The sequence below is a fragment of the Psammomys obesus genome, unplaced genomic scaffold, assembly GCF_907164565.1.
Source record: "Psammomys obesus unplaced genomic scaffold, mPsaObe1.curated_primary_1811, whole genome shotgun sequence".
Taxonomy (NCBI): Eukaryota; Metazoa; Chordata; class Mammalia; order Rodentia; family Muridae; genus Psammomys; species Psammomys obesus.
Window position 1 is genome coordinate 12405910 of NW_026585644.1, and position 24610 is coordinate 12430519.

A 24610-nucleotide genomic window follows, 5' to 3' on the forward strand; every position below is an offset into this window, starting at 1 on the left:
CTGATGTGAGATGTACAGAAATAACCTCCTTCAAATCCAAGGGTTCGAATCCAAATAGGTTCCTCAACTGCTGATATGTCTCTAGGAATTACTCAGGGGACTGCTGAATAAAAATGGGCCTGTAGAATGCTTGTGAGAAGTTAGTGTGATTTTATTAGTAGTCTCTTTCTTAATTCTGGTTTTACCTGTTCATTCTGTTCATTGGGATGGACTCAAAAGACACATACACTTTTCTATGGATTACAGTTTTAATATAAAATTTCTAAAAGAAATAATAGAAAGTAACACACACCTAATATATAATTATAAAAACTAAAAACTAACAAATATAGTTTAGCTTGGGGCAAAAATATAAGATCAAGATAAATAATACACACATGATTAAGTTATTAAAGAAATATAAATATGATCTTTTCCTGAAATAATATAAGCAGTGTTTGTGTTTATATGTATACATTAAGAAAATTATTTATCAGTACAGTACTACATGCCAATAAAACTGGTGGCCGAAGCAGGAGTATGACTAGAGCACAGGGGTGCAAAGGCAGCTTGGAACTTAAAAGAGAACTCAAAACATTACTTATTTGATTATTTATGTATTTATCTGTTCATTCATTCATTTTGAAGCAGTCTTTCTCCACATACAATCCTGGCTATCCTAGAATTTATTATATAGACTAGGCTGGCTTCAAAGTCACAGAGATCTGCCTGCCTCTCCCTGCCTAGTGCTGTGATTAAAGGCTTGAACTATCACATCCAGTTCTTGAAAACATTAAAAAAAATTTTTTTAAAGGTGACTTTTACAGTATTGTCATAATTATATTTCATTTTTACTGTGGTCAAAATTAAATTGTTTGTGCCTCCAAATATTCAAATTTTTAATGCTGTGACACTGTAAAATGTATACATATATACATAAACTATTTAAATGCCTAACATACAATTCATATACATATAAATTTTACACACACACACACACACAACAAAGGTACCCCCTATATAGCTTCACAGTAGAAACTGGTCACTAGAAGAAGATATCAGAAGATGGAAAGATCTCCCATACTCATGGCTTGGCAGGATTAACATAGTAAAAATGGCCATCTTACCAAAAGCAATCTACAGATTTAATGCAATTCCCATCAAATTGCCAACACAATTCTTTACAGACTTGGAAAGAAAAATTCTCAACTTCGTATGGAATAACAAGAAACCGAGAATTGCTAAAACAATCCTCTACAATAAAAGATCTTCTGGAGGTATCTCCATCCCTGATCTCAAGCTGTACTATAGAGCAACAGTTATAAAAACTGTGTGGTACTGGCATAGAAACAGAATGGTGAATCAATGGAATCGAACAGAAGACCCAGAAGTAAACCCACACACTTACAGACACCTGATTTTTGACAAAGATGCCAAAACCATACAATGGAAAAAAGATATCATCTTCAACAAATGGTGCTGGTCCAACTGGATGTCTACATGTAGAAAAATGAAAATAGATCCATACTTATCACCCTGCACAAAACTGAAGTCCAAGTGGATCAAAGAGCTCAACATAAAACCAGACACATTAAATCGGCTAGAAAAAAAAGTGGGGAATACCCTAGAACTCATTGGTACAGGAGAAAACTTCCTGAACAGAACACCAACAGCACAGGCTCTAAGAGCAACAATCAATAAATGGGACCTCATGAAATTGAAAAGCTTCTGTAAAGCAAAGGACACCGTCATCAAAACAAAGTGACTGCCTACAGATTGGGAAAGAATCATCACCAACCCTTTATCTGACAGAGGGTTAACATCTAGAACATATAAAGGACTCAAAAAGTTAAACAGCAAAAAATCAAGTAATCCAATTAAAAAATGGGGAACAGAGCTAAACAGAGAATTCTCAATAGAGGAATATCGAATGGCAGAGAAACACTTAAAGAAATGCTCAACGTCATTAGCCATCAGGGAAACACAAATCAAAACAACCCAGAGATCTCACCTTACACCCATCAGAATGGCCAAAATCAAAAACTCAAGTGACAACACATGCTGGAGAGGTTGTGGAGAAAGGGGAACCCTCCTCCACTGCTGGTGGGAATGTAAACTTGTACAACCACTCTGGAAATCAATGTGGGGCTTTCTTAGACAAGTAAGAATAGGGCTTCCTCGGGATCCAGCTATACCACTCCTAGGCATATATCCAAAAGATGCTCCAGTATACAACAAGGACATTTGTTCAACCATGTTTGTAGCAGCTTTGTTTGTAATAGCCAGAAGCTGGAAACAACCCAGATGCCCCTCAACTGAAGAATGGATGCAGAAATTGTGATACATCAGAAATTGTGGTACAATGGAATATTATTCAGCAATAAAAAACAAGGAAATCATGAAATTTGCAGGTGAATGGTGGGACCTGGAAAAGATCATCCTGAGTGAGTTGTCCCAGAAGCAGAAAGACACACACTGTATACACTCACTCATATAGACATTTAACATAGGATAAACCTACTAAAATCTGTACACCTAAAGAAACTAATCAAGAGGGAGGAGTCTGGCTAAAATGCTCAATCCCTATCCAGAAAGGCAAAGAGGATGGACATCAGAAGAAGAAAACAGGAAACAAGTTAGCCTGCCAGAGAGTCTCTGAAAGGCTCTGCCCTGCAGACTATCAAAGCAGATGCTGAGACTTATGGCCAACTGTTGGGCAGAGTGCATGGAATCTTAGAAAAGAAGTGGGAAACAGTAAGATCTGGAGAGGACAGGAGCTCCACAAGGAGAGCAACAGAGCCAAAAAATCTCAGCACAGGGGTCTTTCCTGAGACTCATACTCCAACCAAGTACCATGAATGGAGATAACCTAGAACCCCTGCACAGATGTAGCCCATGGCAGTTCAGTGTACAAGTGGGTTCCACAGTAATGGGAAGAGGGACTGCCTCTGATATAAACTGATTGGCCTGCTCTTTGATCACCTCTCCCTGAGGAGGAAGCAGCCTTACCAGGCCACAGAGGAAGACAATGTAGCCACTCCTGATGAGATCTGATAGACTAGGATCAGAAGGAAGGAGAGGAAGATCTCCCCTATCAGTGGACTTGGGGAGGGGCATGCTTGGAGAAGGGAGAGGGAAGGTGGGATTGGAAGGGGAGAAGGGAGAGGTTAATGGGGGATGCAAAATGAATAAAGTGTAATTAATAAAAATTAAAAATTAAAAAAAAAAGAAAATTTAAAGCAAGTTTAAACACTGAGCTATTGACATCATCCTTCAACCTCCAGGCAAAGTTGAACAACAATGACGAAAGATATAAGCTACCATGCCTTTGTAATGATGTCCCATTAAAAATTGGGAGAACAGGAGCCTCAGTGCGGCTGATCCCTGGAGGTTGTGGGTGAAAAATGTGTTTCTCCAGGGCATGGAGCTCTAGACCCCTCCTCTACAAGAACCGTATGCATACTTTGTCTATATCCTTTACAAAAATCCTTTCTAAGAAGATGTTGAGTTCTATGAGCCACTCATGCAAATTAATAAAATCACAGAAAGATTCCATGGAAAGCTGAATACATAGCAGGTCAGCCAGAATCACCAGTGACTATCCTAGGATTGGGGTTTGCACATTATCTGCTCTTTTCTGTAGTTCCATCAGCTCATTCTGCTGCTCCCTGTGATGCACAGGCTTTTAGGCCCATGTATCAGTCTTTGCTTTGCTGCCTGTGCCTTGGGTGACATATCCAAGAAATCATTGTAAAGCTTTACTCCAAGGTTTTCATCTAGGAATTTTATAATTTCAGATTTTACATTTAAGTATTTGACTTAATATTTGATTTAAGTATTTGTTTAGAGTACAAAATAAAAGTTCGGCTTCATTCTTATGCATGTAGAAGAAATCTGCAGTTTTAAAGCCAGCATCCCAGGCGATTTAAAATTCTAAAGGCTGAAAACCTATGTTGATGGCAACCTTGAAAGTCACATGTAAAAAACTGGACTTCCTCAGTAATGGCACTTTGGACCTTCCTCTCCATAGCTTCAGACCCTGCTCTATAAAGACCAAATGTTCTTCCTCTCATGAAATACAAAAACTGCAAATTTCATTATAAAAACAGAAAACCCAAATTAGCAGTTTTGAAAGTGATGCTCTTTCTATTGTAGCACACTAGTAAGACCCTTTAATGGACTAAAACTGACTTTGGGTGGCTTTGCTTAATACATATTTATTCATAACAAAATACTAAGGTAGTTGCTATGATCCTCCAGTCAAATATAAGAGAACTGGGGCATAGAGGAGTTGAGAGAGAGCCTTAAGCAACAAAGAATACAAGGCTAAGCAAAGATTCAAGGGCTTCCAGTTTTAAAGCTGATGCCTTTTACAAAGTCTAACATTTCTCTGCAAATAACCATTGGTTTAGACTATTAAAAAGTTTCTAGTTTTTCTTTAGTTAAAAAATACTTTTAAAAGACATAAGGAGAATGGCCAGCTAAGAATAGTATTTTTTCAATTTACTAAGAGTTCTTTTTTGCAAAGCTTATAAATACATTAATGCATAAAAGAAATATTTTACTACCCAATTAAACAAATAAATAGACAAAACAAAATTGAAGAGAAAACCCTCAGAATTAGAGACATTCTTTAAATATCAAAATCTATGATAAAAGGTCATTACAGACTGATACTAGTTATAAAAGATGTGTGTCTGCCCTTGAACATGGACAGGTGTTTTTCAGGTCATTATTCTCTAAACAATATGAAGTACAATTATTTCCATAGCATTTGTATTGAGCTATGCATCAGATTTGTAAAAATCTAGATTTGTAAAAACTAGAGGAGAAAGCTAAACGTCAATAGCATTACATGGAAGGAAGCCGGGTGCTTGTAGTTTCAATATTTTCCCATGTCTTCTAATAATCCCCAACAGACATCAACAAATGACTGTATAAAAATCACAATTTGCACTATTCTCCTTTTCTGAAGATATTTATAACAAATGTAATTAGCTATGGTCCCAAACTCATGCATCCTTCCCTTCTTCCTTTTCTATATTCTCACTGGTAAAAAACCTCTATGAGTACTTGTATGTACTGTTCAAATCCTTGGTGCCAGATATTTGCCTTTTCCAACCTCCTGACAGCTGGAGTGACCATGGTCAATGAGATGGAAGGGCAGGTCTTCTGAGGCAATTCTGGGACAATGTTTTTGTTGCACTATCTTCTTGACTGGTAGCTTAGCAATGCCCCCTTCACAGCCTCAACAGGCTTAAAGCCTAAAGGTGACAGATACCTGCAATTATAATGACACACTAGCAAAAGGACAACACCAATAATGAAACTAGGAGGAAAAGCTGTTGGATAAATGAAACAATCATGGCACCCAAAACGCATAGAATAACCTTTTTAAGTCCTTACTAAGCTGGTACAGCTTCAGCTATTTCATCCAGGACAGAACTGAGGCAGGAAGAGAAAAAGGCTTTAACCAAAAATCAGTGGTAGATGTTAAAACAATTATCAGAAAGTCTGACAAGAAATTACATATTCTTAAGTGAACAAAAAAAAAAATATATATATATATATACACACACATACATATATATATATACATACATATACATACATATATATATAATGACAATGACGTGATACAAAACAAAGGAAGAAAACCAACGTTTTCAATTAAAAAAAATAATCAAACACCTTCATCTTCTTATGGAAAAAATGGTCAATTTTCTACTTCACATAAAATGAAGATTGCAAAGTATAAATTACATAACTTCTGTTAAAAAATACAAAGAAGATTAACTTCAAGATATGGAAATTTTTCTTTTCTCACATATAAAAGAAAACATTCAGAACCTGTACTTCATCAAAACTGAAAAGTTTATTTCAAAAAGACAATGTGAAAGGGTAAAGTACAAAATCATAAGCTCATGACCATCAGCCAATCACCACACACAACTAATAATCCACAGACTGTGGCTATTCAAAGAATGAGCTTATTCCTAAAGCAATATGAACTGAAATGGCACTCCACGCTCCGAGAGTAACCAGAAATACAGTATTACCTTCTCTTTAATTTATTTCTGGGACAGCCTTAGTAAAAGAAATTCTACTAAAATCTGTCATTGGCTGGGCGGGGGCAAGAGGGACTGACTATAAACAGACTTAAGCAGACTTCATGTGGCTTGCACAATATTCTAAAACTAGGGTGTAAAATGGTCTTAAAGTCACATAAGCTCAATAAAACTATACACTTAAAGTACATAAATTTGGTGGCTTATGTAAGTTACATCTACTTAGTAATGAAGAAAGCCACACAATGGGAGAAAGACACTTTTATATAATACATAAATATATTTATGGCAAAAGATTTGTACTAAAATACATTAAGAATTATTTCACCTTGATGAGCATACAGTAAGTCCTTTAAAACTGTAAAAATAATAGTCCTTGATTATTTTCATTTGAAAAGTTAGTTGCAGCAGTTATTCTTCAAGAAATTATACTTCCAAGAAACTTCCACACACCATTAAAATGTTTACAATAAAAAGACTACCTACATGAATCTGGAAGAATAGAAATTCTCAACTACTGAAATGATGCAGAAAACGATAGAGCCACTTCAGAAAACTGATAACCTCTTTGAAAGCAATCATGACAGGGCTGCATATGCTCAGCATATGTGTTTGTATTTGCATGTGTGTAAATTAAGAATTGTTCCAACTGGATGAGCATACAGTAAGTCCTTTAAAACTCTATGTATATATGTATATAAACACACACACATACACACACACACACACACACAGAGCAACTTTTGTCAGACACACTCATCTTACAGAGACATGAAGGTCTACAGATGCAAACCTGTCAACTCAACACATGAGCTCATGAACTTTACTCACCATGCGCCTAACATAATGTGCAGCAATGAAATAATGAAAGAAGCAAAAGAGTGACAAACTACCAAGACACACATTACATACTAATTTCAATCATGCTGAATTAATAAAGCCAAAGAAACAAAAGAATACACTATATAACTCCCATTCTACAATCCTATAGGAAACACAAAACAATGATTTAGAATAGCTGCCTGATTGACAGTTTTTAAATCACAAAATAAAAATATCAGTATTTCCTACCATTATAGAAGTCTAATACTTTCTAAATTGAATTAAATCATTCACACTTATCTAAACACAAATAAATTTTAAGAAACATAAAACAAGTATATACAGATTGAAGATTAAGTTTCAAATTTTAATCAAAGAAAGGTAAAAACATTCTACATTAAATTTAACAAAATTACTAAGTTATTGAAAAATTCACTAAGCAGAATGAAAATGAAATATTACTCAGTGAACTGAAACACTATGGAAAGCAATAATTCCAGAAGAGCTTACGGCTAATCGTAGCTTAAAAAAAAAAAAAAAAAAAAAAAGTGGAGGAGGAATGATGACCACTTCTTGGGTTATTCATGAAAGGAGAATTTGGCCAAAATTTTAAAAAAGATATGTGTGTATAATCTAATGCTTGGAATAACACTGCTACTTCACATTTGGTATAAACAAAAGCACAGATATTTATCATTAGGTGGTTGAAGTACTACCATAAAAGAAAAAGGAGTAGACAGAATGGGGGTTGGGGAGGAGGAAGGTTTGAAGAATGCAAACAGAAAGATTTCAAACAGAAATCAACATTCTTTGAACAGCAATATAATTAATATTTTTGGAAGGAGGAACATAAGTCTTTTCCTGTTGCCATGATAAAATACCCAGACAATAGCAACTCAATGGAGAATTTATTCTTCACAGTTTAAGATATAATCTATCATGGCAGGAATGTCAAGACAACAGGAGCATGAAGCAGCTGGTCACTGCAGTCACAGCTACAACTGGAAGAGAGGGGTGAATTTGTTCTGCTGCTCAGCTCCCTTTTTCCATTGCATTGTTCAAGATCCCAGCCCAGAGAAGGCAACTACAGAAAGGGAGTCTTCCCAGCTCAAGGCAATCCAGATCATGCTGCACTGGCATGCCTAGGAGCCAAAGTCCCAAGGGATTTCAGATTCTGTCAGGTTGACAATGAAAAGTAACCATTACAACATGATGTAAAATGTCTTCATAAACTCAACTCAACAATATATGGAAGAAATATGCAGCATGATCAAGGGGGATGTATTCCAGGAACAAGCATAGTTCAACATATGAAAAGATGAGAAAATACTTTACTAAGATGAAGGATAAAAAGCACATGATCATTTCAGTCAATGAAAAAGACAAAAAAAAAAAAAGAAAAGAAAAAGAGGTGATAAGATTGAGTATCCCTTCAGCATATGAATACTCACAAAATGTAGAAGAACCATACCTCAAAATTCTAAAGGCTGCATGCATGAAAAAGAGCCAGAAATATGCTAACTAGAGAAACTGAAAACATTCCATTTGTGGTCAGAAAAAGAAAAGGAACAACAATTTTATACACGTGGCCAAAGTTAGTCAAAGAAATAAACAAACTGATAATAAACTAAATTTTCTATTTTTGCAAATGACATGATTTTACAAACTCCTAAAAACCCTAGACAGTAGTACATCAAAGAATTGAAATGAAAGAAATTCTTCCAAACTCATTTTACAAATCCAGCAATGTTAGAACTTACAAGTCAATTAGTAAAGATGTACAAAATAAAACCCTGATATAAAATGTAGTATTTTTGTACACTAATGGGGAACTTGGAGTGAAATAAGAAAGCAATCTCATAAAAGCTACCAAAATAAAATTTGGGGGGATAAATTTAACCACAGAAGTGAAAAACCTCTAAAGTAGCTATTATAAAATGCACATGTTATATGCATTAGTGACTAACTCTGAGTCACTTCTAATGAATGTGTCGCATTAAGGCAAGAAATAAAAGCACTTCCCATTGGGGTCATTTAGCAAGAGTGAGTCCAGATATAAAATTTCTACCTCATGCTCCTTTGTTTTTTGTCTCCTGTCTCCGTTACATGAGCCAAATCTGTGCCTGCCTAAAGGCAGTATCTGTCCCTGTGTAGCTGCCTGTGCCTGCCAGTGTGTGTCTGTGTGCTGTATTACCTGTATGTACCTGTATTACCTGTATGTACTCTGTCCCTAACCAAGGGGTCTGCTATTTACCAAACAGCACAGAAAGCATCACAGGGGAGGAATGGGGTACTTGACAGAAACCTTTAGCAGACTTTTAAAAGTCACTGACCCAACAGACCCCCAGACAGCAAACATCACTGCTATCATCCAATTTGCTTTCAACTTTTATGCTAGATCTTGAGAAGTTGCTTCCAACTTCTGTATTTGCTGTTTTCAAGAAATGATTCACTGTTCTGGGTCAGGGGCATGGAAGAGTATACAACTTAAGATTGTTGCTCTGTTACATTTGTCCTTCTGAATGAGGACTGAGTATCTTCCCTAGGATTTCCTTGTTCCTTAGCTTGATTAGGAGTATAGATTTTAGTATGTTTATCCTATATTATATGTCTAATAACCACTTAAGAGTATATACCATGTGTGTCTTTCTGCTTCTAGGTTACCTCACTCAAGATGATCTCTTCTAGTTCCTATCATTTACCTGCAAATTTCATGATTTCCTTGTTTTAAATAGATGAGTGGTATTCCATTGTGTAGATGTACCACAATTTCTGTATCCATTCCTCTATTGAGGGACATCTAGATTATTTCCAGATTCTGGCTATTACGAATAGGACTGCTACAAACATGGTTGAGCAAATGTCCTTGTTGTATAGTTGCGCATATTTTGGACATATGCCTAAGAGTGGTTGAAAGCATTTGAAGACAGGGAACAGGACAGGAGCCCACCAGAGGGCCTCTGAAAGACTCTACTGATCAAGTTACTGAAGCAGAGGCTAATAAACATGACCAGACTTTGGGCAGAATGTATGGAATTTTATGAAAGAAGGGAGAGATATGAAGACCTGGAAGGTACAGAAGCTCCAAAAGGAGACCAACAAAGCCACAAAAAAAGGGGGGGGGAGGTTTGGGGCCCTGCAGAGACTGATAACCCAATCAAGGACCATACATGGAAAGGATCTAAACTCCTTGCTCAGATGTAGCCCATAGATTCAGTGTCCTGGTGGGTTCCCTAGTAAGGGGAGCTGGGGCTGTCTCTGACATGAACCCAGTGGCTGGCTCTCTGATCACATCTCCCTGGGGGTGGAGCCTTGCCAGGCCACAGAGGAAGACAATGCAGCCAGACTTTGATGAGACCTGAAAGGCTAGGGTCAGATAGAAGGGGAGGAGGTCCTTCTCTATCTGTGAACTAGGTGAGAGGCATAGGGGGAGAAGTGAGAGGGAGGGTGGGATCAGGAAGAGAGTAGGGAGGGAGCTACAGCTGAGACACAAAGTGAATAAATTGCAATAAACAATAATAATTTTAAAATAAATAATATATTTTTAAAAAAGATTGCAGCTCTGCTTAGGCTTAAGCTGTAAAAGTTGATTACATGAGAAATTCAAGGCAGGTAGATTTGGTGCAAATTGTCACATTGTTATCTCAAAGGCAGATTAAACAAATAGGCTGAGTACACAGCTGACTAGCTGTCTTAAGCCTTAAGTGTTTTTATGATGTGTATTAACTCTGGCTATGAGGTCCAGCAAAAATTTCAGTCTCTTAGAACATAAGAGAGATTTGTGTAATATTGAATTGCTACAAAAAAACTGATAAAAGAAGTTATACAGACATGAGGGGAAGGAGGAGACAGCAATAGAGAAATTCAGATATTCTGTCTTTATGGATAAGAAGAATTTATACTGTTAAAATGATTATACTATTATTACTCTATCAAAATATCAACAAGTTTTCATAAGAATAGAAAAAGAAACTCTAAAATTCATATGGACCTACAAAGAACCCAAAGTAATCCTGAAGAGCCAGAAAGTAACTCTAAAAGCTATACTAATCACAACAGCATGCACTGTCTCAAGAACACACAGACGAAATAAAAGAGTAGCAAATGAGAAAAAGCTCTTAATAGATTGTGCGTCAAGAATGGGTGTGTGTATGTGTATGTGTGTGTCCACACATGTGCACAGAAAAATAAGAATAGACCCTGTCGTCTCATATAAAACCTTAAACGATCATTAGAAGGGAACACAGAGGAAAATTTTTTAAAACATCAGTGCATACCAAAAAAAAAAAAAAAATTATCAGAGGAACAGGAAACAAAAGTGAAAAGACAACAGAATTATATAAAACAGTGATGCCTCTGCACAGCAAGTAGAGCAATAGTTAAGAGATAACCTACAGGGGTGGGGGGGGTATACACCAGTCATCTGACAACAGGTCACTACCCAGAATATATACAACTCAAAGCCAAACACCAAAACTACCAAAAAAAAAACCCAGTAAACAACATGCTAAACCCTAAGTAGATAGTTCTTAAAGCAAGACACACACATGGCCAAGCAAATGAAGAAATCCTCAGCTTTACTACTCGTGAGAGAAAAGCAATTTAAAATCACAATGTGACATCATGTCACCCCAGTTACAACAGAGATCATCAAAAGTATAAACAAATACTAACGAGGGTGTGAGGAAAGGACCTTATTCAATGTTGGTGGAGGATGACTTAGTGCAGTCACAACAAAACTAACGACGGGCTGCTGAGATGTCAGTGTCAAAGTGCCTGCTGCACAGGCCTGAGGACCTCATTAGTTCACAGCACTCACAAAAAAGGTGGGAGTGATGGCACACCCCAGCACTAGACGGGCAGATAGAGGATCCTGGGGCTTGCTGGCCAGCCAGCCTGACCGAATCTGTAAGATCCATGTTTAGTAAAAATTATATATATATATACATACACACACACACATATGTATACAATTCCATTTATTATAATACTATTCACAATAACAAAAATGTTGAAAAATATTAAATGTCAACCAGTAGACAAATAAATAAAATCTGGCAAATATTACATAGTCTAATACTACTTAATCATAAAAAAAAGAATAAATACCATTAGCACCAAACACAGCCAACAAGCCAAGCGAAGAAAGCCAAATTCTACATATATGTGCTCACTCATTTGTGTAAACTGAAAAGTCAGCTCTCAGAATGGGTGGAATAATGGTCACCAAAACTAGAAATGGAAGGAGGAAGATGGTCAAGACACACCAAGATTATGCATAGCACAGCAGGGTAACTGTCAGTCAAAACAATGCTGGACTACAAGATAACTAGTGGAATAAGAAACTCTCAGCAGAGTGATTGTGTCAGCACTCAGGAGGCTGAGGCAGCCAGATCTATGAGGTCAAGGCCAGCCTGGTCTACAGAGCCAGTCAAAGCTACAAAGGGAGTCCCTGTCTCAGAATAAAATTATTTTTAAGAAATTTAAGTGATTATTGTCCTGATGTGACTTTGTAACCCGCAAATATCTGCAACTGCTGTCTCTTTAGAGAAGAGCTGAAAAGGCCGAGAAGTCAGTTCAAGGGTAAAAGCAACACTGCACCAAATATGCAAAAAGCATTTCTATAAATTCAAATAGTGACATCTGTTCTGCAGCATACAGGGTGAGCCCAAATAGAATAAATTCCAGTCAGGAAACACAAGAAAGCTTCTACAAAACCCCTTTAAGTTTGACAAGGCAACTGACAGTGGCTACTACTGGTGTTTATTATGCCCCATTTAAGAGAAGAAAGGATTTTTTTTTTTTTTAAGTTGCTTGCTCTTATATTTATGGTTGTGAGCCTAGCCTTTAATGTCTGAGCCATCTCTCCAGCCAAGAATCACTCATGGAGATGGCCTGGAACCCCTGCACAGAGGTAGCCCATGGCAGTTCAGTGTCCAAGCGGGTTCCATAGTAATGGGGACAGGGACTGCCTCTGACAGGAACTGATTGGCCTGCTCTTTGATCACCTTCCCCTGAGGTGGGATCAGCCTTACCAGGCCACAGAAGATGACAATGCAGCCACTCTGATGAGACCTGATAGACTAGGATCAGAGAGAAGGGGAAGAAGACCTCCCTTGTGAGTGGACTGGGGAAGGGCCACAGGTGGGAAGGAAAGACGGAAGGTGGGTGGGATTGGGAGCGGAGGAAGGAGGAACTACAGGGGGGATACAAAGTGAATAAACTGTAATTAATAAAAATAAAAATAATTTTAAAAATAAGTTGCTTGCTGAAGTATATTATCACTATCTTTAACATTCCCAGGAAATTATTTTAAGAGCTTAAGAAAATGGTTAACTTTCAGAGAATCCATTCAACATGAAAACCAGAATTTTCAGGCAGAAAAGCAAGCAGCAATTCTGACTATGCTAGGCAGATGTTTTCTGACAGCCTGCAGTCCTACACTGCCCTTTTCAGAACCCTGTCTGGAGGACATTCTTACAGTGGACCCCAGGCTTAACCAAGGAACTTCCTGCTTTGGGCACAAACCAAGTGTGTGGCTGTTCAGTTGTGGTCACCATAGATCATAGCCAGGTTCTGACTCCTAAAAGAACTGAGTGCAGGTGATGACTTCCTGGTGACCTCTAAAGACAAAAACACCATCTTACTTCACCCTAGCCTCCACAAAGCTCTGCACTTGTTTACTGAGAAAGCTTGTAATTCACAAGCTATGCCTTGCTAATTAAAATGTCATCATTTTCCTGTGGGGGCTTGGTATCTATGGTGATGCAGGAACTCATCCAGATCAAAATCTCCATCACCTATTTTTGAAAGCTAGTTAAAGCTTGAAGTAATGGAGCCTGCTGACATACTATTTGCTCTTCCTACCCCAACCATAGAAAGAAAGATTTTGAGGGTCAGCAGCAAAGAGTAAAGGAAGCACTGAAGATGCGGCAGAGCTTGTCCCGTGTCTGAGACAGAGACTCCTAGATAGTTTTGCCCTAATTTTGGAGTCTATTACACCTCACTCCCAGAAAGTGTGCCAGTCCTTCTAAAATTTTGTCACGTATCAGTGATACCACTATCAATTACTTGCATAAAGATATGATAAGCTTTCACTGTAAGGCTTATTCATGTGAAATAAAAATGCTGGCACTGGAAGTTTACTTATATGTGCCTATACTTTTTTCTTTAGAGAGAAATAACAGTTTATCTGTATCTGAATGATCTATGGCTTTGAAAATGAAATGGTGTAACACTGTAGTAGGGATTAGTAATGCTATCAAGCCATACAAAACTATACATGAATACTGGACAACTTACCAGGGAAAAACTAAAAGAAAGATCAAATTGATTATTTTCAAAAAAATAAAATTTGTTTGAAAAGAAATGTTGGATAACCTGTACTTTTAAACAGTTATTTCAGATAATAAAGTATAACATGGCCACAGACCTTAGCACAACTGACTCCCTGACAGAACTGCTAATTAAGCTATAAAACTCAGCATATAGGCAGCACCACCTGCCAAAATTGAAACCAAATACCTAACCCATCAAATCCCATAGTTCTGGGAATGTCTATAAATGTACTAGTCTTGCTGCTTTTTTATTTCTGTAGTTCTGCTTCTGGCTACCTGTTCTTGCTTACTGAAGTATATCAAACCAGAATGTTTGTTTGTTTATTTTCAGTTTTGTTTTGTTTTGTTGCTTAAAAGCTCATCTTGAGAAAGGTTCAGTTCTACACTGGGATCCCTTGCACCCACGGTAGTTACTGGCTGGCTAATAAAGACTTTCTATTGGCTTAAATCCCTGTCTGAGCCATTTTCTCTGAATATTCCACAACTAAAGGAATGATTATTGTTTTAGTCCCTTTCTATTGCTGGGAAGCTCATGAACAACAGAAATTTATTCCCAAAATTTCTTTTTTATTTTTATTTTATTTTTTATTCCCAAAAATTTTTTATTTTTTGGCTGCAAGGTCTAAATCAGTGGTTTTCAACCTTCCTAATACTGTGACCCTTTAATACACTTACTTGTGTTGCAGTGACCCCCAACCATAACAGTATTTTTGTTGCTACTTCATAACTATAATTTTGCTATTGTTATAACTCATATAACAATGTAAATGTGTGTTTTCCAGTGGTCTTTGGCAATCCCTGTGAAAGAGTTGCTCCACCCTCAAAGAGGTTGTGACCCACAGGTTGAGAATCTCTAGTCTAAATGAAGGCATAAGAGATGGGAAAGGTGGCGATGGCACACCTTCTAGGCACACAAGGATATCTTTTTACTGCAGTCATCTGTGACAAAAGGTATAGAAGAGAACACTCCATAAAGTCAGGGCAGGGCAAGAAAGCACTCTCCACACAGTGAAGGCTGAAATATAAAAACTAATCTCCAAAAGTCAGGGGTAGGATCCCTCCAGGAAATGAAGGCCAGGGTAAGAGAGAGGTCTCCATAATGTGTGTGTGTTTGGAAGAACAATAACAAAATGTTCTTCACGAAGCTACAGAGGATTGGGAAAGCATTCTCTAGGAAGTGAGGGAGGGATGAAGGACACAGGAGCACTAATCCCACTGATAAGGACTCTACCCACAGCACTCAATCACTTCCTCAAGGTCTCACTGCCTAATATCATCATCACCTTAGCAATTAAGATTCCAACATATGATATTGGGGAGAGGCACACAAACATTGCAACATAACAGCAATTTAAAAGAAATGACCACAGCATAACTGGAAGTTATATGACTGGTCATGAAGGTATGTGATTTTCCTGAGAAAAAGCACTTTAGAGGACACAACAGAGGAACCATGCAGCTACATGAAAGGTCCAGAAAGGGTGACAGCATCAGCAGTCTGCCCGTTCTAAAAGCTTGTTTGTAAGGAGACTAGGAAATAGCTACATAGTAAATGACAGCAAACCTGGAACCCTGACACATATGTGAAATCACAGCAGATGGGAGGCTAAGACAGTAGGCTTAAGAGTCCTACATCAGTCTGAGATGCTGTCTTAAAAAAAAAAATCAAACAAGCAGAAACAACTAGTGCTGTTCATATGAAAGGAGCTATTTGGTCTCTGGCTCTTGAGCTTTAGATTCTGAGAGAGGATCTCAATGTATAATTCTGCCTATCTCAGAAATATGTAGCCCAGGCTCGACTCAAACTCAACATCTCCTGCCTTACACTTCAAGTACTGGATTACAGGCTTGGTGGTTATAAAGAGTTCCAATAGCGCATTAGTTGTTTCTCTTACTTGGGAGAAACTTTAGCATCTTTACTGTTGGAAGGAAAAAGCCTGAAGATTCACATACGAAAAAGAGCAAAGCGCCAAATAATACATCTACAAAATAACCCTACACCTAAGACTCAGGAAAATCACAGACCAGGATGCAGAAAGATTCTAAGAGCCAGACAACAAGGAGACCTACTACTAGACAGTATCTTAGAGACGTGACAGAGAAGCTGCACCCACGTACCCTCAAAAATAGTGCTGCCTATACAAGACCTGCACGGCATGCCAATGTAGAAATGGGAAACTGAGCATGTCCCACTACTCCTGGATAAAGACCTACAGACAACCAAAGGCTGTTGACAATGGAGAGTCAACTTGCTCCAGGGATGAGCTCCTTGACACATTATCCAATTACAAATGTCTCGCACTAAATTCATGCACATAGGATTAACACTATCTCTTCACACATGCATGTGTCTGTCCACCTGTCTGTGTGTGTGTGTCCATGTATGTCTGTGTGTATGCACTGTATATAACAATAATAATTACAAGTCATGAATTTAAGAGAGAAAAGAGTGGACAATTGAGAAGTTGGAAGTGGGTGAAGGAGGGATGGTATAAAGAAGAAACTCCTGTAGGAAATTCTAAAATTTAAAAAACTAAAATTAAAATTAGCAAAAACTGGCATTCTGTAGACTAGATGCAACCACTGCAGTCATCCATGCGCTTCAGCAACCCTGAGCCTCAAGAACTAGCCCTATTAATGCTCAGCCACAGAAAGCAGACAGGCACACAGGACCTCCCCTTCACCACTCCGCTACTGGCCACTGCCAGATTCTGGGATAGAAGTCACTCTTTACTTGTGAACCCACTGCCACAGCACTAACTTCCAACAGACAGCTCTACACACAGGGCTACACCCACCACTCTGGTTAATCTCACTGAGTCACAAAGCAAAACCAAGAGGTGTGAATGTGAGAAAAAAGACTGGTGAAAAGGAGCTGGAGGTGAGAGTGGTCAGTACGTACTGTGTGCATGTGTAGAGTTGTCTCAGAGCAAAGTTCATTCATAAAAACTACTGGGATTCAGACCCTTTCATTTACTGCTTTACCATCTCCAACAAATTATTTAAACTGCTCCATCATCTACACAAAATGGAAAAACCAGTATTACTAACCTTACTATATTGTTGAAAAGATGCCTTGGACAAAACTGCAATACTCCACAGGTATGTATGGAGAGAGAGAGAGAGAGAGAGAGAGTGTGTGTGTGTGTGTGTGTGTGTGTGTGTGCTCGCGTTTGAGTGTGCACCCATCACATAAAAATGTATTTTATATATGTTATATAGTAGAAACCTTCGGTGTATTTCAGAATTAAATACAAAAAGATGTAAGTTCCTCTTTGCTTAAACATGCTCTACTGTGCAACACACTTCCTTCAGGATAAAATTCAGCTATTTATTACTTTTAAATCCAAAGTCAAATGCACATTGGAATCCCAAGAAATTTTTCACATTACCTGGGTCTCCACACCTTGCTCTAGCAGACGCTTAGCTTGATTTTCCACTTCAAGTCTAGCTCTTGCGACAAAGAGTAGATCATTTTCTATCACTTCTATTCCAGAAAGATCTATTCCTTGAGAAAGATAATCTGTTAAAAAAATAAAATTTAATAGTCAATATCAAATAAAAACTAAGGCATGAAAACAACATGTGTAACTTCTTCAAAACCACTATGGATTTGCTGTTGAACACAGGTCCTTCTCCCTTCCCCCAACCCCCTTTCTGCCCTGCAACTCACAGAGATCTGCCTGCCTCTGCTTCCCCAGCACCACCAGCACCCAGATATTGCTTAAAGCCTATATTCTAAAATATAACAATTCCCAAATACTTTCTATTTAGTAATGCACCCAGGGAGTTGAACATCTCAAGTAAAACACAGCAATGACAAAAAAACTACAAGTTCAAGGCAAAGTCAACAAATTAAAGGGTGTCTTTTTTTCCACAAAAGATCTTTCGCTATGCAAGGCAGCGTTAATTAGAACTCATTATGTGGCCCAGGCTGGCCTCAAACTCACAATCCTTCTTCTTCCTCCCAAATGCTGGGACTGAACAGCCCCAGATTCTATTTTAATTTAAGTATATATCCTGATAGTCGCAGAAATTTCTCAAGCTCCCCCTACAGTTTCAAAAATTATTCTGTAAGAGCAAAGCATTTGAAACAAATGTTTTTAGAGAAACAGTTACTAATTCACAGATAAACCTTAGCATTTGCCATTTACATGACTGAACCGATTTGGACATTATGTTAGCAAATGGAAAGAAAGTGGAGTAATTGTTACAGACAAACTTTCACAGTAAGAATTACCGAAAGATTACATGGGCAGGCAAGAGAGCTCAGTCAGAAAAGTGCTTACTGCCCCATCACCTGTGCTTGTATACAAAGCCGGGTGTGGTGGAACACACTTGCAATCCTGGTGCTGCAGAGGCAAAACAGGACTATCCCTGGAACTCCCAAGCTCAGTCTAACCTAAAGCACAAGGCCCAGGTCTCAATGAGAGATCCTGTCTCAAACATCCTATAAATGACAGCCCAGGTTGACCTGCACAGGTACACACAAATGTATGTGTGGATCTTACACAGGAGTGCATGCACACACTAAAATGATTTTGGTAGGCTGAGCATGGTTCAAAACTGTCAACTCCATACTCAGGAGGCCAAGGCAAGAACATTTAAAGTTCCAGGATAGCTTAGGCTTCAGAGCAGGAGTCTGTCTCAAAAGAACAAAGAACAAGCAAAATGGAGGAGGTAAAACTGGAGAGGGGAGTATGAGAAAAGAGGAAGGGGGAGAGGGGAAGAGGAGGAAAGAGAGAGAGAGGGGAAGAGGAGGACAGAAGAGGAGGTGCTGGTGGTAGTCATGGTTCTATAGTTGCCTCTACGTGTTCAGAGTTTGGATAATTTTTTAAACTGTGTAATTTTTTTTGTTTTGCTTACTATCAAAAGTTTCTAAAATACTATGCTTAAGGATGAAATCTGAAGTTTAATTACCTTAGTTATAATTCTACAATTCTTACTTTTAATATTTTATGAAGGCAAATTTTCTTTCTCTCCCTCCCCCACCCCCACTTCCTTTCCTTTTTGAGAAAAAGTCTCATCATGTAGACAAGACTAGCCTGGAGTTCTTTATTTAAACCAGTCTGGCCTTGAACTCAAACAGGTCCACCTGTCTCTGCTTTCCAAGGGCTGAGATTAAATAAAGGTGTGTGTCATGGTATCCAGTCCCTCAAGGCATCACTTCTAAAACATTACATTTAATTAGACAGGTAACTTCATTTTTCCAGTTAATACAATGTCAAGTACATTTTCACTTAATTAAAATTTGGTCCTCAGCTTTATTAAAACATATCCTAGCATTAAATACAATCAGAGCATACTTCAACCTGGTTATAATATAACGACCAGGTCAAACTATATTAAAGCATCCAATACAATACAATCTGATGACTGAACACCATATAGTAAGTTACACACCAAAAAAAAAAAAAAAGGAAGATATATATAGTACAATTATAACATATTATTGCTCACTGTAATTCAACTACAGTCGTGTCCTTTTTCTTTTTCGAGTTTTGTTTTGTGTGTGTCTGCCAGAGACAGAGCTTCTCTAGGTAATAGCCCTGACTACCTTGGAACTCTGCAGATCAGGCTGGCTTCAAACTCAAAGAGATCTGCCTGCCTCTGTCTCCCAGAGTGCTGGGATTAAAGGCGTACCCAACCAAGCCCAGCCACAGTGTGTTCTTTTGCAACATGTGATCCAAAAGAACATAAGGCATACCATAGTAAAAGATTACTGTAAATACCTTCAACTCATTTGAGTATAATTATGCCTGGAACTTAATAGGTAATTACAGAAAAAAATGATACACTCATCAAGCTTCGGAGAGTTTTGGGATGCAAAATGGCAGCAATACGTAATGTATGCCCTAAATACTCTGTAGACTACTATCAAAATCAAAACCTACTAATGAATGCCAAACTGTTATATACATTGTGTTACTAATAGATGTCAAAGTATGTTATATACCATTGTGTTACTAATGGATGTCAAACTATGTTATATATCGTTTTGTTCAGTAGATCTGGTATGATTTTACAAAATAAAATATCTTCTTTGTTTATTGTTTGCTGCATGCTGAATATGTAACCCAGGGTCTTCCACATACTTACATAAACATTTATCATTGAGCCACATCCCTAGTCCTAAAAGCTTTCATTTAAAATTTAATTTTCAGAGAATCTTGAAGAAAACTTTAGATTGAAAAGATAGATATTACTCCTCCAATTTGTTAGCTAAAAATATAAGCATAAAAATCCTGCCATGGAACTGACATTAGCCAAGTTAGGATAATGATAGCATTAAATGCTAACATTCTACATAAGAAATGCCAGATTCTCTAATTGTAGATGGAGGGTGCAATGAAATCACTGAAGAGGACCATTTCATGAGTAGAAAGAACTCATGTTTGGGGGTCAAACTGCCAAGGCTATCTGTAGGAGTTAGGGGGTTAAAATGGTGGAAAAGCAAGCAGATTTTATATGATAAATAGCAAGGTGGGGTCTTTGAGCTGATACAGGCTGTTCTGATAGACAAAATGCTCTTATATGAGGTAGCCAACACCAGCACTGCCATTTGCAGGCCACTTCTGGATCTAACAGAAATATGCCAGCATTGCTAACAATCTGAACTTTAAACCTTACTAAACAAAGAACTTAGAAAAAAATTTACACTAACTAAACTTGCTGAATTTCCTCCCGTGTCATATCACAGGAAACTAAGTTCATCTACTTGGGATGATTATATTGTTATCATCCCTCAGAAGGGAAAAATGATGACACTAGTGCTTTTGGTGGAACAAAATGTTAGCTACCTTTATTTAAATTTAGAAAACTAATAAATTACAAAGACATTCAACTAAAAGGCCAGACACAGACATCAAGAAAACTGATAGTAATAATGAACATAATAACTTTTTTCAAATAATATCTAATTTGTTAAAACTTAAGATACTAAGAAATGAATTCTGTCTTCTATCATCATCAGGTTTCAAGGATTGCTGCATGTGTTATTTCATGGAATACCTAATTGCTTTGTATCCTTTAGCTTTCAATCAAAATTAGAATTAAAAAAATTATATAAAGATAAGGTACCTAGACTAATAATATTCTACATTTTAAATCAGTGAGTTTTCAACTGTTGATAAAAATATTAAAAAGAAAAGGGTGAATATATTTGAGCATAAAGATTGATCACAGTGTTAATTATAAACTTACACACATATGCATGTCTATATGCATCATGTACAGGTGACATGTGTATGCATATTTACAAGCACATATGTGATCATTGCATGCCAGCAAAAAAATGTGTTGAAAAACAATTGGGATTATCATAATAATGTTCCAAACAATGACCAAAATATTCCAATTGTAGGCACGTAAATGTACCTGTGTGTGTGTGCATGTGCGAGTATATGTATCCGTGGACATGTACAGGAAAGCTCAGTGTAGATTTATTGAGAACAAAGCTGAAAATCTACAATCTACACCATCAACACAACAAATAAATAACAGCATAATTTAGTCATTTAAAATAGCACTATAGATGAAGTATTTGCTTTAAAATCAATGCATTTTATAGAGCCTTAAAAATAAGTAAATAACAGGTATATGTTATCAATGGGTCAACAAAAAGATTTCAAAGAATCAACACATCAAGGATTGATTCAGATTGTTCAAATGAATTAACAATGTATTATTTGGCACACAAAGACCTCAAAAGAAGCGAAGGATGAGATGATATCTTTCTGGTAAGAAGTCCATAAATTTGGTAGACAGTATTTGTTATGGCATTTTAATACTTTTCCTTTAAATATTATGGCATTATTAGATAACTACATTCAAGGTATTAGAACTGTATTTCATGTTCAAAAACCAAAGACTTCCTTACAAAGGAAGGTTCTGTACAAAGATTTTAACTGCCAACTAGATAAAGCCTTTATAAATACCATGCTCATCATGAATTTTTCTGAAGTCACAGAGATATTAAAAAGAAAGAAAGAAATTACATAACACCATAATACAGAGGCAACAACTGAGAAGCAGATGAGGGGATTTGCACGGGTATGACTGAATCCCCACATTCTCAACCAGCACCAAAATAGCACAGAGCCTCCCCTGGGTGTTTATGTGAGAAAAAGCAGAGGAATAAAAAAACTGACACAGAGACTGGGCAGCTGGCTATACTCGCCAATCAACAAAAGTTGCTTCCTCCTACACATTTACTTTTCAAAGAGCACCACTTAAATGCATGCCTCTGAAAAAGCACAAATGATCTTCAGACGCTCTAAAATACACAACATGAGCATTCTCTTCCAAAGTTCATCTCTTTTTTAACCTCCCAGAGCATTATTTGGTTCATGTTTTATTTGAAGGGACACATACTTACTTTTGATGGTGGTTCTGGTTGGAGACTGAACCTAAAGACTTAACATGCACTCCCCCACTGGACTATGTCCCCATCTTAACACATAAAATGTTGAGTATCTAGAATTGTTTCCATGAAAAAAAAATTACAAAGATGGAATCCTTTGTTTTACAGAGGAAGTATCAAAGCTGTATCCATTCAAAGAAGCACTTTTAACTTATTTGACATTTTTACAAATTATCTAAGTAGCCTTGGGTGGGGGGGGAAGAAACTACTGGATTGTATATATTTTTCTTTCTAGTAAATGAGACCCACGTCCAACCACACACAACACAAAACTACCACTGCTTAAAAACTACAGATGCTGGCCTAAGAAAATATATGTTTGTACTAGTCTGATACAAACTTTTGGTGAAGCTAAATGTTGGTTATTAATTACATTGTTTTGAGTATGATAAAAATTTTGTTTCCTTTGTTTATATCATTTTATAACTTTATAACTGCTTATTAAATATACTTTGATAATTTTCCCAATCTGCTTACTTTTTAATTTATAGCTATATTTTCTATATTATTTTCTAAACCCATTCTTGGAATGCAATGGTAAAATTATCTAAGTACCTCTACATTAAATTCTTACACACACCTGATTAAGTAACTCAAGTATGGGGGGAATGGACTGGAGAGTTGGCTCAGCAGTTAAGAGCACTTGTTGTTCCATTGGACCCAGGTTCAATTCCCAACTGCCAAGGGGATGCAGGTCACTTTTCTGACGACCTTGAGCACCAGGACAGACGTCATACATAGACATACGAGCATCCAAAACACCCATATGCATAAAATAATGAAACAAATCTTAAAATTAAAAAGACATAAACTCAGGCCCGGGTCAGTAAACAGGTAAATGTTCTTGTTGACTGATGACTTGAGTTCAATCCCCAAGACCCACAGAGAGAGAAGGAGAGAACTGACTCCCAGGAGTGGCCCTCTAGCCTCCATACACAATGCCATTGTGTACAAATGCCGCCACAAATACACACACAAATAAATACATGTAACTTAAAAACAATTCAGCCTAAAGCCTGTTTTGTACAGAAATAGGTGACATAAAAAACGGATTCCTACAGGATTAGCTCAAAGACTGACAATAACCGAGAGAGGTAAGATACTACCATCTGAGATATTGCATAAACAGTAGTTCTTTGAGAATTCTCTTGCTATATAACAACTTTAAAAAGGAACAAAACAACCAACAACCATAAAAAATTTTCAAACATCATAGATGATATCAGATTATAATGTTGACAAAATTTGATACTATGATTTAAGCCAAATCAAGGAACTAATTAAAGCCAAGGTACTTCCATTCCCTTTGTTTCTTTCTTTCTCCTCCAACCCCCAAAGATGAAGTCTTGTTATGTTGCTTCAGTTGGCCTTGATGTTGGAGCAATCCTCCTGCACCTGTCTCCTTTGTGCTTAGATTACAAGTATGTATCACCATGCTCAGCTTACAGGTTGCCTTTTTCTTTTTCTTTTCTTTATTTTTCCCTCCTTATAATTAGGGTCTCACTATGTAGCCCTAGCTGTCCTGGAACTCACTATGTAAACCAGGTTTGCCTTAAACTCAGAGATCTGCCTACCTCTACTTCCCGAGTACCACCACAGCCTGTAAGAGGAGCAAAAGGTCTCTCTCAAACCCAAGTAACCCCTGAGGATAAGAACTTTAAAATGGCATTGACAGTAAGGAAATAGTTAACTCTGGCCAACTGCATGGTCTTAAACACCAACAGTAAAGTTTAAACAGAGACTGAGACAACTAGAGTGCTTTGTTTTACTACTCCAAGGAATCACACTCCCCAGACATTAGACACAGCTGTATGAAATATTATTTAAACAACTAAGTATTTCCTTCTTATATATAAGTATATATATACATATATAAGTATTTTCATATATATATATATGTGTGTGTGTATATATGTATGTGTGTGTGTATATATATATATATATATATATATATATATATATATATATATATATATATATAT

The 24610-nt window shown here is 37.2% G+C and overlaps 1 protein-coding gene across 1 annotated transcript in view; it reads right to left on the reverse strand.

The window, feature by feature from the left end:
• Nucleotides 1-24610, reverse strand: part of Cog5 (component of oligomeric golgi complex 5) — a 279550-nt gene that overhangs the window by 144204 nt on the left and 110736 nt on the right. Inside the window, exon 7 of the mRNA XM_055624641.1 lies at nucleotides 17599-17729. Coding sequence (XP_055480616.1) covers nucleotides 17599-17729 — 131 coding nt within the window. The remainder of the gene's footprint in view (nucleotides 1-17598; nucleotides 17730-24610) is intronic.